The following is an 18616-nucleotide window of genomic DNA, read 5'->3' on the forward strand; positions in this document are numbered from 1 at the left end:
ATGGCATACAAAAATAATCTAAAAATAACATACGAAAACAATAAAATACAATATTAGGCTAAAAAGCTAACTTAAAGAAATGTGTCTTTAGTTGCCTTCTAAAAGTATCTATACAGTCCAGAGAACGAAGGGCACAGGGAAGCTCATTCCAGAGGCTAGGCACCGCCACTTTAAAAGATCTGTCCCCACGAGTTTTAAAATGGGTCTGAGGAACCATCAACAGGTTCTGATTGGACGACCTGAGGCTCCTGGAGGAAGCATAAGGCTGGATCAGGTCCCTGATGTACTCCGGTGCCTGTCCATGCAGAGCTCTAAAAGTCAATACCAGGATTTTGTAATGAATCCTGTAGGAGACAGGCAGCCAATGCAAAGTATTAAGGATAGGAGTAATATGGTCCCTCCTGCGGGCGGGCCAACTCCTTCTTATTCAGACAGGTGAAGAGACTGTTACAATAATCCAAACGCGATGAGACGAATGCATGAACAATCATCTCAAGCTCTTTTAAAGTCACCATCTTACGGAGCTTAGAGATGTTCCGAATTTGGAAAAAACAGTTCTTAACCAGATAATTTGTGTGCTGCTCCAGAGACATCCCTCTATCCAAAATGACACCCAGGTTACGCAGGCTGCTTTTGACCGTGCAGCTTAGGCTACCGAGATGCTGCTTAATTCCAGGTACAGCACTATCTGGTGCTACAATCAGAGTCTCAGTCTTATTGGAATTTAACTGCAGACTGTTCTCAGTGAGCCATTCCGCAATTTTGGTCAAACAATTTGTGAGAGAGCAGAGTTTCTGTGGCTCAGTTGTCTTAAAAGAGCAGTACAGCTGCAGATCATCAGCATACAAATGATAGGACACATCACTGAACTGCTGGATCAACTTGCTGAGAGGAAGGAGATACAACGAGAACAAAACAGGTCCCAAGACCGATCCCTGTGGCACACCCCACAGAAGATCTGCAGATTCCGACACTGCATTGCCCACCATCACACTAAAAGTTCTACAAGTCAGGTAAGACGTAAACCACTCTAAAACACAACCTGACATTCCAACCAAATCACGCAATCTGTTTATCAGAATGCCATGGTCAACGGTATCAAACACAGGTCAAACAGAATCAGCACAGAACATTTGCCAGTGTCAGCTGCCATCATCATGTCACTAGACACCTTCAACAGGGCTGTTTCAGTAGAATGAAACTCACGGTACCCAGATTGAAAAGTGTCATGGATGTTGTTAGCCTGCAAAAACGATCTCAACTGAACACAGACTACCTTTTCCAAGACTTTGGCCAAGAAAGGGGTTTTAAATATTGGTCTAAAGTTCTTGAGTTCTGTAGAATCCAATCCAGCTTTCTTTAACTGTGGTTCCACAATGGCATGTTTAAAATAACAGGGAAACACACCACTCGACAAAGACATATTAAACATTTAGCAATGTGGGGCCCGATGGAGTCAAATACATTCACAAACAGTTTAAACGGAAGAACATCCAAAATACCAGAAGATGGCTTCACTTTATTCATGATGGTTGAGATGTCCTCTACAGTAACAGGCTCAAATGAGGCCCAGCACTGAGTGGGAGGTTCCCAGTGCTGGGGACCATGGCATGGAGGCAGGTTGTCCTTTATAACTCTAACCTTATCAATAAAGAAATCCAGGAACTCCTCACAACTAGTTTTAGAGATAACAGGAGTGACGGCAGCAGGTGACACAAGAGAGCTGATTGTGTCAAAAACCACTTTAGGATTTATTTTATTGGAGGCAATCAGGCGATTAAAATAACTCGTCCTGGCCTCCTCTATCGTCTTATTTAAGGAAGATATTAAGGCTCTTAAATGTAGCCTGTGAACCTCCAGTTTTGTTAACTTCCATAAGCGTTCAATCTGGCGACATGTTCTCCTTAGAGTCATAATCCCATCATTATCCAAGGGCTGAAACTTTCACGAGGAGCTTTATCAGCCTTAAGTGGTGCCACTTGATCCAAGATAGTGGCACAGTGGCTATTAAAGCTATTCATGAAACAATCAGTTTCAGTGAGATTATTAAAAAGTAAAGGGTTGAACTTATCACAGAAAAGCGTAGCTGTTGTCTCTGTGATAATTCTCCTTTCTGCCTTAGTAGAAACAGGTCGAGGCTCAGATGGCACCATCAAAACAAAGAAAACACAACAATGGTCACTCAGAAGAACATCCTCCACACATACATTGGTAATTTCCAGGCCCAGTGCAAAAACCAGATCCAACATGTGACCCTTGTTGTGAGTGGGACCTGACACATACTGTTTAAAATTAAAAGCCTCTGTCATAGTTATAAGCTCTCTTGCTGAAGTGGAAGTATCAACATCAATCTGGAAATTAAAATCACCCAAAATTAAGACCTTTTCCAATCTAATTATAGACGATAAAAAGTCAGTAAAAGCCTTAAGAAAAGTCCCAGCAGGGCCAGGAGGTCGATAGATCAAAATACTATAAAATTTATGTGAGGAACCAACTTCCATCATGAGCGCCTCAAAAGAGGGGGCGTGGCTTGTATCCGACAGTCTGCATATGTACCAGTCGCAGTGCACAACAGCCAGTCCTCCCCCCGCGCGACAGGGGCGGGGCTTACCCACTGCTAAGCAACCCACAGGACAGAGCTCATTTAAATGGATGCATTCATTTTCCCTCTGCCACGTTTCTGTGAGGAAAAGAAAGTCCAAGTTTTTCCTGACAAAAAGCTCATTAATGGAGAACGCTTTATTTGAAATAGAGCGCGCATTCAATAATCCAATCCGACTCAACAATGAAGCAGTAGTCGAATCCGCTGAGCACAGCGGGATAGGCTGCAGACATCTCCCACGGTCACGTGAGGCACCACTGTACCGGCGAAACCCACGCTGCTCCCGAGATGTAAACACAGATATCAGGGACGGATCCGGGACCCAAGCGACTCGTCCATCGGGGACCCAGTGATGTCCAGGCTAGGTCCTGCAACACAGAGGAGTGGTGGGATGCATGAACAGGGCCGCACCGCCAGCCGTATGGCCCTGCAAGAGTGGAACTGGGCGAAGATACCTGTAGCTTCGGTATCCACGAGCCGCACGCCACACTCCTCGTCTGATCCGAACCTGGACACCCGCTCTGCAGCCTCTTCTCCTCTTTTTCGGACTACCTGGACGTCACCACAACATCAGGTATTCCGGGAGGAGGGGGAACACACAAACGGAGGTGGGAAGTTTGCTTGTAGCTATCCCAGTCATGAAAGAGGCATTCCATTCTCTCTTTAATTTTAAAAAGAGAGTCGCGATCATAAATCTGTATTGCACTGTTATGTGTCGGACGCAGCTCGGAGAACCGACCAGCGTTTGAAGGACCCAGTATGAAATAAGCAGAGCACGGTACAAAGGCTAACTGAATTTAATACATAACAGTGATGTGATACAAAACAACAAAAGAGTGTGCGGTCTGGCGTGGTGGTGATACGGTGCACTCCCAGCAGCGCTAACGGTCCGGAGCCAGAAGCCGTTCGGACCCAAGGACCCCGCCGACACCCCCCAGGTGGCCGCAACAAACCGAGTCTGTGAAAGAAGGAACCATTATGTGAGTCCACACTCTACACACAGAGAGACCACTCAAAGGTGTACATAAACAGCAAACACTTCCTGGCTTAATTACTAATCAGCTTCCCAACCTGCAGGCATGGAACATCCAGTTCACAAAACTCCACTGCAGTGGAAGCCGATACATGACTAACGTACAGCTCAATATAATAAGGTGTGAGGGACACCACATTTACTGACTGTATAAACGTTAGTCACAAAATCTAACGTACCTCAGGAAGTGCGCTGACGAGCGTGAGACCTCACCCCCTCCTCTTTCGCAGACCGTGCATCAAACCCTGGACGTTCTCTGCATCCACTGATGATGAGATGGCTCCCGAGACGACGATCTCACCCGTCTGGTCACAAGGTCGAGTCTCTGGCAAATACACACTGTACACTCCAGTCTTAAATGCCACCATGTTCCAATCCATATAGATGCACCACAGCTGTGAGTCCTGACGAGCCGCAGGTGATCAGGGTGAGGTCCTGATAACCTCAGCAACACAGCCACTCAGTCCCAAATGCAAGCCACCTGGAAGGAAAAACAAAAGACAGAAACAAAAGGCAGCCAGGCCCCCCCAGCCATACAACATTGCACTCACGCAATCGCTATCTGTCAAAGCTGATATGACAGCACACACAATCAGGAAAATAACAGAAAAACAACATGGTAACAGGCAAGCAGCAGCCGGAACACACACAGGCGCCATCTTGTCTGATGATAGCCAAAGCTATCATCAGACAAGCTACAAAGCTTTGTAGGTGGAATTCTTTCCCATTCTTGCTTGATGTCCGACTTCAGTTGTTCAACAATCCGGGGTCTCCGTTGTCGTATTTTGCACTTCATAATGTGCCACACATTTTCAATGGGCGACAGGTCTGGACTACAGGCACTAACACACCCCCATACCATCACAGATGCTGGCTTTTGAACTCTGTACCACTTGATTATAACAAGAGATAAACAAATACAACTGTGCCAGTAATGTCAGATTACACAAAATCAAAAAATACAAACACACACACACATGTACACACACCCCTTCAACCTCGTACTCCAATTAAGGGTCTCATCAATCCACACATACTCAAGAGGGAGACAGGTCTGTCTGTGTGTGTCGTGGACAAAGCATCACTACAAAATGAATGAATAAGAATATGATTGTGGATTTCTTTTTGTACTTCGCACCGCAAAAATATAATGTAGTTCACATTAAAGTTTTATACCAGCTTTCATGAAATTTATTGTAGTCTTCATGTGACAGTGACTTTAAACTGCTGCAACAACAGCAATGATCAGGAGTGGCACTAAAATATATACTTTGTGCTCAGAGCAGAAAAGCACAGAACTACGGTACATGTGGAGGCATTGGTTTCTAACAAACCAGCACAAAGTAAACTGTTAACTCTTTAAATTCAGTCTGATGAGAGGGCAGAGCAGCAGCATCTCAGCTGCTACATTTCCTTCTGATCTTGACTAATCTCATTGTGTTTGTACACGTCACTTCTTAAGGCCCCCTGACACTTGCACGACTTTGATCCGCACACTTGCACATACTCTGCCGTGCATGAGAGCAAACTCGTCTCAAACTGTGTGCAGCTTCATGCACGTGTGCAAAGAAAAATTTGAAATGTTCAAAATCTCTGTCACGCATTAATGACATGAACTTCACATGCGCATTGCGCAAACAAGTCAAAAACAGCGTGAGTGCAAGTGAGTGCCTCAGCGCACCGCATCAGTGTGCAGCTCGTCTGAACAATTATAACGAGATGGTAAATCTATCATAAACATATGTTTACAGCTGCACACAAGAAGGAATGAGCATGCAACTATTTTACCAAGCTATTACATTATAAACATTACAAATAATTACCTTTATAGATGGCTCCAAATACATTCTCCACCTCATTAAGCACACACATGCGAGAGAGACAAAAAAGCTACAGCTGGAGTGGTCTGCTGTGATTCCAGGCATTTTCAACAGCCAGCTCCGACAGAAAATGATTAATCCGCTTTGAAATAATTATTTTATATACACAGCATCCAGTGCACATCGCGTGGCAGCCAGTGGAACAAAGCACACTGTCCAGCTGGGACCACAGCAGGTGGGATCGTCATGACCATGTGTGTGCAAGTGTGTGGATCAAAGTTGTGCAAGTGTCAAGGCACCTTTAGCGTGAACAACACCTGATATTTTGTGTATTCAGGCCGACACACCCCAAACTGCATATGCATGAAGTCAAACCTGCTAAATGGACAATGCATATTATTTTGAGCATTGGAAAGATGCAATTCTCAGTGTGCATAGTGACAAAATCAGGGAGCTTTGGTGTTTTGTGCATGTTTTTACACACATAAAAGTTCCCCTTATGTCACTGCGTTTATTTCGATCCCTGGTCTATTAATTGCACAATGCGGTGCAGATATGTGACAGAACTCATGACAGCACATCACTTACAATATATCAATGCATATGTGAGATAATTGTTGTTCTGGTACTTCTTTAGATGCTCGAGCAATAATTTTTCCTCTCTCTCTCTCTCTCTCTCTCTCACACACACACACACACACACACACACACACACACACACACACACACACACACACACACACACACACACACACACACACACACACACACACACACACTGAGCCCTGCTAATCACAGCTCAGTACAGGTAGTGAGGCTTTGGGATGGCTGGTGATTGAGCCTCCCTGGTGGATTGGAAGCAGGAATCTGACAGTCTCAGATAAAAGGCTGTTTGGAGTTGCCTGCAGCATCAAACAGCATCAGCCTCCTCCCTGCCTCTCCTCCCTTACCTCCCCACCATCACCTCCCCACTCTTCATTTCTCCATCTTTTGGTTTACTCAGTTACCATGGCTACACCCAGCCAGAGCCATCAAGTTGTGAAGGAGCCTGTCAGGGCGCCACTCTCAGATCACCTGATACGGGTCGCCTCTAACGGCGGCCTCTTTCACACGGCGTCATCGTTCAATTTAGCTTTGAATAAGTCTGTACTTGGTTGTGCGCAGCAGCTGAGAAGCAGAGTCAGCCTGTCTCCACACTCAACCGTGAACCTGCGCGGTTGCCGACCTGATGTTTTTGAGAGGATCTGTTTGAACGTCGGGGAGGGGGGGAAAAACATAAATACATCCCTCCTATCCAATTTCCACGTCTGTAAAAGGCATCTAGTCAGAGCGGTGTGATTTGAGTGGAGGATGGGATGAAATTACCTGTTGGCAGTCACGCTGAGCGGCTGCGTGCGCGTGGAGGGGGCTTTTCAACATGAATGAGAGACTCGGTAGTATACAACACTCATTTGCAACCCACTTAAAGCTGATTTCCCAATGTAAACATTTTGCGAGAAAGCTATTACCTGCTGCTCTGGATGCTGTGGCTCCTTTCATAATATGCTGCAACAACAAAGAGCTGTCACCACTTTCAGTGAGCAGTGCTGGCTCCCAGCCGTGTGGCTTCACAGCCAGAGGCGGTCACTGGATGTGCTCCATGGATAGATTGCAGTGGAGGGTGGAACGTATGCTGCAACCCCGGAGCCCCACTTCCCCAAACATGAATTTGCATCCATATGTTGCCATTTTGTGGTCACCTGTCTGTGCAAGTGAACGCAGCAGGACTGCCGGACGAAGGACGGAAGTTGTGCAAGCATGAGGTGATGAGACCACGGGTGCAGATAGGGAGAAAATGAGCAATGTCGTGATCAAGAGACGCCAGGACACGGAGGGAGATGAATGGGGCCGAGAGCAGGAAAATTGGACAGGAGGCGGGGAGTGAATGAAGATAGAGAATGGCTCGAGATATCAGGAGACAGAGATTGTGAGCTATGTGCAGGTAATAAACAAGGCAGAAATAGATAGATATCTCCAGAGAGGGAAAAATGTGTGTTTGCTCACATGTGGCAGAGGTAAGGGGGGCTTTTCCTCCCAAAAGGTTAGAAAAGAGCAAATAGTTCATGGGCCAAGCAGGTTTTTGATACCACTTAAAGAGAACTAAACAATGCTTGTAATCCAGTCTGAGTATACTGTGGCTATCATAAAATGTGTGCTGGCCATCCCAGGGCTGTACCCATGTAGGGGTCAATGACAAATTACGCAGGGACCAATCATACTGAAATGTCTACCACAGTTTTTGTCCAATCATAAAAATTTCAAAACAGTATAGTTACTATGACTGAATGTTATAGAGTCATCGGGTAAAAATGACAGCTCAACTAATCCAGATGTTGTGGGGGCTGAAACCAATGCAGTAAAACTCGCATATGGATTCACGATGGATTCAGGTGGACCAGCGAATTTTGCCAATATAATCAAAATCCGTCATATGTATAAAATGGACAAAATCTGTTATATGTATGTAACGGATTAGTTACAGCCAGGAGGTGCAGAGCGATCTACAGTGAATCTACAGCACCAATCCACAGGCTTATGTATTTCCTTGATTAAATGCATTTAATCAAGGACGTTTAATGACCGGGTCAAATCTTTGTCTGAAAAAACTAAAAAACACCTGACATCTGCCAGCGTCAGGTCAACTGAGTGTTTTCTTCTGACTTTGAAGTTGGTCATATTTGTGTTTTTTTTTTTTTTTTTTGCCTAATGTTCTTCTATTTGATCCATGATCAAAATGTAATCAGCATTTAGCAGGGGCATGGGTTTGCAGACATGCAGAGGGCCGTGATCTAAAGCAGTATCCAGACTGCTCTGCCCCGTACATCCAAGGTTTTTTTTTTTTTTAATAGAAATACATTTGGACAGGATGTTTTGTCCAATGCAAGTGAAAATCCGTTATATATGGTGTTTATAACATGGCAAACCACACAAAAGCACTGGGACTTTTGCTTTTGAAATATCCGATTTATACAGTCACGATTTAGGTGGGTTTTACTGTACAGAAAAATTCATGATACCATTATATCTGATGACATTTAGATGAAAAACAGCAATGGTCCCAAACATTTCAAAATCAAACCCTTATGACAAAGAAATGTTACTGAGACTTGATGTTTTCAGTTTAAAAATGGACTATATTACAAATAATAAATATAACTGACAACCAACCAAAATACATCATGCTGTCATCATGCTGCTTTCACTCAAATTGGCAGTTGCTATGTTGCATCACTCAACATTTGCATAAAATAGACTTCATGAATATTCTGACCCCTTTCTAGCTGGTAACATAGCGACCACTTGTCTCTTGTCACTGAAAAATGCTTACTCTGACTGAAAATGCTCACTTTGCGTCTATCTCTCATAGCCATTGTGACCAAGGGGTGATGCAGGTCCCAGACAAGGTTGACAGTATTGGTTGGAAAACTAAGTAATGATATCATTTACAACTCTCCCATTCACACACGTACTCAGTCTTGCTCCTACCGACTTTTATTCCCCTTCTCTCCAGAGCATATCTTCACCTTTCCAGACTAGACTCAACCTGCTCTCTACTCTCACTACAGATCACAATGTCATCTGCAAACATCATAGCCCATGGAGACTCCTGTCTGATCTCATCGATCAACCTGTCCATCACCAATGCAAACAAGAAACACCACCTTGGTGTAATCCCACCTCCACCTTGAATGAGTCTGTCATTCCTACTGCACATCTCACTGCTGTCACACTATTCTTGTACATGTCCTGTACTACCCTAACATACCACTCCATACTTCCTCATACAATGCATCTTCTCTTGGCACCCTGTCGTAAGGTTTTTCTAAGTCCACAGACGCACAATGTAACTCTTTCTGGCCTTCTCTGTACTTCTCCTACAGTATTCTCAGAGCAAACACTGCATCTGTAGTGCAGTTAATTGGCATGAAACCATATTGCTGCTCACAGATCATCACCTTTTTTCTACGTCTAGCTTCTACTACTCTTTTCCATAACTTCATTCTGTGGCTGATCAACTTTATGCCTCTGTAGTTACAATCTCAATTCCAATGAAGCTGGGATGTTGTGTAAAATGTAAATAAAAACAATACAATGATTTGCAAATCCTCTTCAACCTATATTCAGTTGAATACACCACAAGACAAGATATTTAATGTTCAAACTGATAGACATTTTTGTTTTTGTGCAAGTATTTGCTCATTTTGAAATGGATGCCTGCAACACATTTCAAAAAAGCTCATAGTTGCCCTCACTTCTTCCTTACTAATCTCTTGTACTTCCTGACTTACTCTGACCACATCATCCAGCCTTTTCTTTCTCTCATTTTCTTCATTCATTAGCTCCTTAAAATATTCCCTCCACCTTCTCAACACATACTTCTTGGTTGTCAGCACATTACCATGTGCATCTTTTACCACCCTAACCTGCTGCATGTCCTTTTCAGCTCTGTCCCTTTGTCTGGCCAATTAGTACAGGTACGTTTCTCCTTCCTTACTATTCAACTTCTTGTACAGCTCGCAATGTGCTGTTTCCTTCGCGTTTGCCACTTCTCTTTTTGCCTTACGCCGCATCTCCTTGTATTGTTGTCTACTTTCTTCATCTCTTTGACTATCCCAAAACTTTTTCACCAACCACTTTCTCCTTATGCTTTCCTGGACCTCTTCGTTCCACTACCAAGTCTCCTTGTCTTCCTTCCGCTGTCCAGATGTCACACCAGTGCCTTCCTAGCTGTCTTCCTCACCACATCTACAGTACTTTTCCAGCTGTCCAAAATTACTTCCACTCCATCCAGTGCTTCTCTCACCTACTCACTTAAATTCACACAACAGTCTTCCTCCTTCAGCTTCCACCATCAGATCCTGTGTTGAGCTCTCACTCTCTTCTTTTTCTTTACCTCTAAAGTTATCCTACAAACCACCATCCTATGCTGTCTAGCTACACTCTCTCCTGCCACTACCTTATAGTCTTTCTTTTAGCTTGCATTTCCTATATAGAATGTAGTCAACCTGTGTACACCTTCCTCTACTCTTATGTTACCCTGTGCTCCTCCCTTTTCCTAAAGTAGGTATTCAACACAGCCATTTCCATCCTTTTTGCAAAATCGACTTACATCTGTCCATCGCCATTCCTGTCCTTGATACCACATCTACACATTACTTCCTCATCACCTCTATTCCCTTCACCAACATGCCCATTGAAGTCTGCTCCTATCGGCACTCTTTCATGCTTGGGTTCACTCTCCACCACCTCGCCTAACTCAATCCAGAAACCTTCTTTCTCCTTCATCTCACAACCTACCTGTGGGGCATATGCACTGATGACAGTCATCATCACCCCTTCAATTTGCAACTTCACACTCATCACCCTGTTGGAAACTCGCTCAACCTCCAACACACTCTTAACATACTAGTCAGAGGGCCGTGATCGAAAGCGGTATCCAGACTGCTCTGTTCCGTACATGCAAGGGTTTTTTTCTCCTTAGTCTATGTGTCTTCTCTCAGACCATCGCCTTTAAAATGACCCCAACACCATTTCACTTCCTATTCTCACCATTGTACAACAACTTGAACCCACCACCTATGCTCCTGCTCTTACTTCGCTTCCACTTGGCATGCACAATATGTCTACCTACCTTTCTCCTCTCCATCATATCAGCCAGCTCTCTCCCTTTAAGCCTGGGTCCCACCGAATAATGAAGGATGAAGAAGGAGCCACGCATGGGTGTGTCAGCGGTTATTCGAAGAATGTCCCACGTTTTCATCTATCACGTATCCGCTATGAAGGTGCCTCTATGTGCCTCTCTGTACCCCGCATGTGCCATGTAGCAGCCTCTAGTGAGCCACGACCAACCGGTCATTAGAGCCTCGAATGGCTCGCATCAGCCACACTAAGCTACGTAGTGCCATGATAGCGCCATGATAGAGCCATGATAATGCCATGTTGGCACACATTTAGGCATGGGTTTGGTCCAAACCTCCACCCTCCCACACCTGGTCCCTTTAAAGTCTGGGTTTTCAATTCACAGATTCACAGCAGCATTTAAAGATGTCCCATTTTTTTAAACGCAGTCCAAAAATACACACTCCAGCACAGTTCCGCAGTGGTGCGCTATGCGCCAGGCTGCTGTCCACCTGTAATGCACCAGACCAGCTAAAACTGAACCACAGGTTCCTGGAGAGCCACCTTTGTGCTCCTTGGTGGCTCCGCGGCTTGCTGGTTTTTCTTCTGCGGCTTTAAACACACAAAACTTTACGTTTGTCCCTTTATTTCTGCAAAATTGCTCTTTTGCGTGCGCGCTGGTGTTGTCTTTTCATGGACAGCCACCTTAATTATATACACCTGTGGATCATTTTATATATATATATATATATATATATATATATATATATATATATATATATATATATATATATATATATATATATATATATATATATATATATATATATATATTTTTTTTTTTTTTTTTTTTTTTTTAATTTATTTCTTCCACAGCTTTCAAGTCACCATGATACAACTTTTACCTTTGTGTTATGTCTTCAAAAACAATCTTTTGTGCGCTCTCCTTCTGTGCTGGTGCACAGCTTCTGCTCTGCTTTTAGTGGCTTCACTGGAGTTATTTCTTCCGTGGCGAGTCACCCAAATTTTATCTTTGTGTTCGTCCAATATTGACTGAAAAATCATACTTTTGTGAGCTGGCGTTCTGCCTAAATGCTCATTTGCAGCGTGATGAGGAGTCACTGCCTCAGTGCCTCAGTGTGCACACACAGCGGAGCTCATGTGATCCATTAACAAGATATTAAGTCAACATACTTTTACATACAACAGACATCAACATACAACAGACATACTTTTAAAGCAAGGAACTGTTTTATCAAGCTATAAAAAACATTAAAAATAGTTACCTTAAGCTGTTCCACATGGAGCAGGAAAGAGAGGAGAAAAAAGCATCTTCTGTGATTCCTGAAGTGATTAGAGGTGTTTCTGTGTAGGCTCTCAGTTTTATTAGAGGTGTTTTCAGCGTCCAAGGTTTGGCAGAAAATGATTAATCTGCTACAAAATAATTATTTTATATAGAGTCCAGCGCACAGAGCAGGTGGAATTGTGTGCATAAGAGGGCAGCCACTCCAAAAACAGCTCTCAGGTCCTGCGTAGCTGCCAGGCGCTGGGATAACGGGCTTTTAGCAGACTTGTAAGCACCACACAAATGCCTCTAAGCCGTCGCAGTAACACAAACTGCGCCAAGCTGTTGTTGCTAAATTTTGAACTTCTTGAAATTAGTGCCACGCTCAGAGAGGAGCCTCATTAACTGAAGATAATGCCTCGAAGAGCCACTCAGAACTTTAGTTGAAGAAATAGCAAAGAAAACATGCTGCGTGGCTCCTTCTTCATCCTTCATTATTCGGTGGGACCCAGGCTTTACCAGTCATACTAATAACATTCAAAATGCAGAATCTCATTTCCACACTTCTAGTTTTCCTCCTCTCCCACTGTCTGTGGACTAGGCATGTGAATCTCATCACTGACAACAATTCGGTACACACCTCGCTACAGTACCAGCAATAAGATACATATAGCGATACATGACGATACTGACAATATGATATGATTCCCCCCCGTTCCCGATTCGATGCGATTTCATATGTATTTGATGGTGATTCAATTCCTCACAATGCGATACAATGCAATTTTGATACGATTAATGATGGTTATTGATAAGATTTTATCAATATCGATGCCATTATCGATTCTACTTATTGATTTGATTCTTTATCGATTCCCTTATCAATACCTCTTTTGAATTTTCTGTGTACTAAAAGTAGGCTTTACAGGTTTTTTATGTTAACAACAGTTTATTGTGTCTTAAAGTAAATAAATGTGAAATTGGTCACTGGATCCTTGATCTCTCTGGACAGAAATAGAATTGAACAAAATCTGTAGTTTTTGTCAAAAGCATTTCCTTTCAGATATTAATGACACAAATGTAAATCCATAGACTCTGAGCTGAGCTCTTGCAGGATGAATTACATCCTGCGCTGCACGTCAGGATGTAATTCATAAAGAACAGAGGACGTCTCATTTTAGGACAAAAAACCTGATTTTGGACAGTTGTAATTTTTTGTTTTTATTATAACATTTGGAAAGAGGTGTCATTTGATTTAAAATATCGCTCTGAAGTTTTAATTCAGACTGAAATCTGTGCAGCTCTTTTGAGCTGTGCACTTGGTCCCACAAAACAGACGATATTATTATTATTATTGTTATTATTATTATTATTTCCATTACCTGATGGACAACTTCAGTTTAGGCACCAGCTGGTGCTCACGCCAGAGAACCATCACGTAAAACTCCCGTGCGAAATGAAGGACGATTCTCATTCTTGTGGGTCGAAGCGCTGCTTCGTTGCTTCAAGCTTCAAACAGACCCATTGTAGTCTGCAATCAACGTAGAAAAATTTGCATTTCCCAATAAACGCCCTCAAAAACAACAGCCGCTCCAGTGTCCAGAATTTAAGGACCAATAAGGGAATCATTAAGCAAAAAGGCTATTGATGTCATAATTTTTGTTGTGGTAGAAATGTGCATTCTGGCTTCAATCTGTGGTGCATTCAGTGTACATTGGAAAAAAATTGATGCAAGCAGGCAGCGACTGATCCATCGCAATTTCACCCATCAATTGAATCGATGCACACTGAATGAATCAATGCACTCGCATTGCACACATTTGTATCTAGATACCGATTTGTATCGATTAATCTCCACGTCTACTGTGGCCATGTTCTCCTCCTCTTCTTCTTTGCCCAGCAGTAGCCCAAGTTCCACCGGCACCCTGTTGGGCAATAGCACCAGTGGTGGATGTTGTTAACCTGGGCTTCGACCGATCCGGTATGGAAATTCGATTCTTAGTCTGCATGTTTGGGTTGGCTTGTTTTACGTCGGATGCCCTTCCTGACCTGCTCATTTATCTGGGCTTGGGACCAGCACTCAGAATGTACTGGCTGCACACCCATATGACATATTGGTACCCTGTAACATGATAACTAAGCATAACAGATGGTGGGGACTATTCCTTTTTAAAATCCTACAAGCTCAACCTATAATTTGCATCACAAAATTGGAGCAATTTTAACTTCTGACCCCTTTTTTGTAAATAGTTACCCATAACCCCTTAACATTGAGTCATAGATAGTCCAAACATAACATCTGCAGAATCCCCATGATCAGCTAAATAATGTGATACATGTTTCAATATGATTGGAGTGTTTTAAAACCTTGACCCCTGTGTAATCCTTCAATGACCCCAACTGGCTGTAGCTTCCATCCTGGGATGGTCATCAAACATTTTTGTGTAGGCCGTGGTATATTGGCGCTGGATTCTAAGTATTGTTTAGTCCTCTTCAGTGGGACTGATTAGCTCAAAATTGGTGTTGGGCTCATGGACAAAGACTGAGGAAATGAAAGTGATAAAGAAAGCAGGAGAGATAGAGAGACAGAAAGCAAGATAGAGAGACAGAAAGCAAGAGAGAGAGATAGATAGCAGATAATGACAGCAGCAGGAAAGATTTGGATGAACATGCTGTACTTAGGCTAACTTGGCCAGCTGAGAGGATGCGTATCCCTGCTAAGCTCTCCTTTAGGCAAGCTTAGATCTCATCAACTCACTCCAGGTTGGCACCGGCTTCAAATGCTGCTGCGGCATCCTGGATTAACTATACAGCCATCACTCAGACACTTAAACATGGATATAGAGAGGCTTATCATGCACACCCACCCACAACCTCTGCCGCCATTCCCCTTCACAGCCAGCCACAGACGGTCTTCATCATAGCCATATCTGTGCAGCCATCACTGCCCGTGGTCATAGTAATTGTGGCATGATTTTAAATGAGGTTAAAAGAGCACGTCCCTCTCCTCCCCCATTCTCCCATTTACTCTTCAAGTATTTCCTTTTCTTTCCATTCTGGTGCTCTTCCAGATCTTCTCCTGCCAAATCGTGCCTCTCCCTCCCTCCTCTCCTTCCCTCTATCTGGCAGGATCACAAGCTTTCATATGTGGAGGCCCTGCAATCGATACGACCCGTCTGTGATTGGGTTGCCTCGCGTAATTCATTTCTATAACCTTGGTGATGCTTTGATGTGGAGGCTACACCCATGTCCATATTATGACTCAGTGAACGCGTGTGGAGAGAAGAGGCTGGTCAGGGAAAGTATTGATTGGTCCTTCACTCTCCCTGCCCTCTTTTCTCTCCTCTACGCCTCCCTCTCTTTCTTATCCATCTTTTTCTTTCTCTTGCCGGGCAGCCTTGATAGTTTGGCCATAATTTGAAATGGCTTTGTGTTCTCAAGAAATGATTATTTAAACCTAAATGTTCCCTTGGGTGTTAATGTTTATTTCATTTCTTCTCCTGCCCACCCCCTTGTCTGCCTTCTCCACCTCCTCCTCTCCCACAATCCCTTTCCCATCTTCCCTCCTTTCCTTCCAGAATTCAATCAGACACAATCTGTCCCTGCACAGTCGCTTTATCCGAGTACAAAATGAAGGGACTGGGAAGAGTTCGTGGTGGATGTTGAACCCAGAAGGAGGGAAGATGGGGAAGGGACCCAGACGACGTGCTGCATCTATCGACAGCAACACTCGTTACCTGAAAACTAAAGGACGCATTAGCAGGAAGAGAGCTGGTGCCATAGGCCTCAGTCAGGGTCAAGGTCAAGTGGCTGGTCCTGGGATGCAAGGTTCCCCTGAACATGGAAGTCCAGCAGGGAAAGGATGTGTGGGGATGGCTGGTGATGATTATGACACCTGGACAGACCTGCATTCCCGCACCTCTTCCTCTGCCTCCACACTGAGTGGCTGCCTGTCCCCCATCCTGGCTGAGGCAGATGCTGATGAACCAGAGGAAGGAGGATTGTCCTGTTCAGCCTCCCCCAGACTTTATCCAAGCCCCACAAGTACACGCTCCCCAGCCCTGGGTACAGGAGGACACTGTCCAACTGTGGAACTGCCTCAGCTGACTGACCTTACTGGTGCAATTAGTGTGGATGAGAGTGGCTACCCCCAGCCACCGCAAATCAAATGCAATGGTTACCCCTATGTGCCTGGACCAAAGGCAGAGGGCTCCTACTGTGGGCCACTGTATGGACAATCCACCATTGGGATGCTCAGGCACCACACCCCCATGGAGACTATCCAGGAGAACAAGCCAGCAAGCTTCCAGGGCCCAATGAGAGGTTACTCAGAGAACAATGCCCTGCAAAGTCTGCTTACCGGGGCTCCCCCATACTGCAACAAAGACACACTGCTGAGTCCAGGACGGGAATCACATACACTATTGACACAAGGTACCAGTGGTGTGCACAACCAACACAGTCACAATCAGAGTCGCGGCCACAATCATAGCCACAATCAGGACCACGCCCACAATCCCACTCTCCACAATGTTCCTAGTTCAGTCCATGAGCAGAACACAACCCAACATCAGAACCACAGCCAGGGTCACAAACACCAAGCCAGCCTTGATTACAGTCACAGGCCCCACCCCACCCATGATTACGGGCAGAATCACGAGCATGGTCAGAGTAACAAAATAAATCCCAGCCATAATCACAACCCTCTCTCAACCCAGAGCCACATGCACAACCATAATTCCCACAACTCTCACAACCATATGCACAGCGGGCCTCACCCACAAGCCCTTTCCCCACGGGTAAGCAGTGACATCCTGCAGCCCTACAACCTAAAGTCCTCCAACCATTATGGGCCCCGCCCTCACCTCCCAACATCACCGTCACTGCCGCCTAACCCCGCTGGTGTCATGGATGTTCCTCACGACCCCTGCCGCCTTGCATCTGCACCTCATCCCCGTCACCACCCTTATCCCGGGTCTCACCACCAGGGCATGACAGACTCCTGGCACAGTTACTACCACACCAACCACCATTCAGGGAACAGTAGTTACCAGGGGCAACAACACAACTCCCACAGCAGAATGGCTGCAAACCTGGAAATGCAGACCATCTCTAATAGCCTGGAGTGTGACGTGGACTCTATCCTCCTCAGTGACTTTATGGATACAGAGAGTATGGATTTCAACTTTGATGGCTCTCTGACTCAAGGCATGGGGATGGGCATGAGCTTAGGGGCATTTTCTTGCCCTCCAGCAATGCACAGCAACCAGAGTTGGGTCCCAGGGTGAATCCAGGCCCAAAGGCTTGAACAGACACATGACAGGAAAAATCACCCATGAGGCCAGGCTGCTGGTGAGCTGTACCCTTGGATTGACTGACTGTGATTCTGTTTCTCTTTGACTGTAAAACAAAATTCATTTTGTCATTTTGTTTCCTGGGGCCTTCCTACACTCAGATATCTCACACTTCATTTCCTTCTCCCCACTGTTTATAATGCCTTCTGTCTCCATATTGAACCAGATAGCCCAGTACAAAATCTCCTCTGGTTCATGCCCTTCACTTTCCTATTTCATTTATTTTTTTCTGCTCTCCTCTCAATCTTTTTCTGCATGTCCTAAGCTCTCAAGCACTTTACATTAAGTCTTTCACACAGATGCACTACCACAAACACCAGGCAAAGTCGGGTTCCGCAATGGCTTAAGTTTAATGTATGCAATCCACTTTAGAGTAATATCTCCTCCGACAAAGGAGGTGTTGTTTTTGACTTGAGAACATGATCAAACAGCTGCATAAGGTGTGGAGGTGCTCTCTACGCAGGGGGAGGCTTTGAGGTTTTGGGATGAAGAAATTTGTTTTTTACAATTAAAGAGGGAGAAAGGGATGGAACAGTCGAGGTGAACTCCCGGGGTTAGTGTGGTATCCTGTGTCCCTGGTGGGCATGGTGCAGGGACACGGTGCAGTTTCCTGCTCAGCTGAGTGCAGGAGAGCAGCCATCCATCAGGTGACCATCATCAGCACTCCATTGAAATGCAGCGTCCCTTCTTTAATCTCCAAAGTAATGCCAGAGTGATGCATTACTATTACAAATCTAATGCGCCACTCTGTGTTTTTTCAGACCCCTCCCTTTTCAACTATGGATACACTGGCTTAATGTGTTTTGGCGATTAAAGTCACTCTGCACTAAATGGAGGAGGGATTGAAAGGGGTGGTGGGGGAGA

At 44.6% G+C, this 18616-nt stretch overlaps 1 protein-coding gene across 1 annotated transcript in view; it reads left to right on the top strand.

Moving 5' to 3' along the window:
• foxo6b (forkhead box O6 b) overlaps window positions 1–18066 on the top strand; it is a 170843-nt gene extending 152777 nt beyond the window's left edge. The window contains exon 2 of the mRNA XM_034160670.1: window positions 15977–18066. Coding sequence (XP_034016561.1) covers window positions 15977–17686 — 1710 coding nt within the window. The 3' untranslated portion in view covers window positions 17687–18066. The remainder of the gene's footprint in view (window positions 1–15976) is intronic.
• Window positions 18067–18616: the final 550 nt, after the last annotated feature.

The sequence above is a fragment of the Thalassophryne amazonica genome, chromosome 20, assembly GCF_902500255.1.
Source record: "Thalassophryne amazonica chromosome 20, fThaAma1.1, whole genome shotgun sequence".
Taxonomy (NCBI): domain Eukaryota; kingdom Metazoa; phylum Chordata; class Actinopteri; order Batrachoidiformes; family Batrachoididae; genus Thalassophryne; species Thalassophryne amazonica.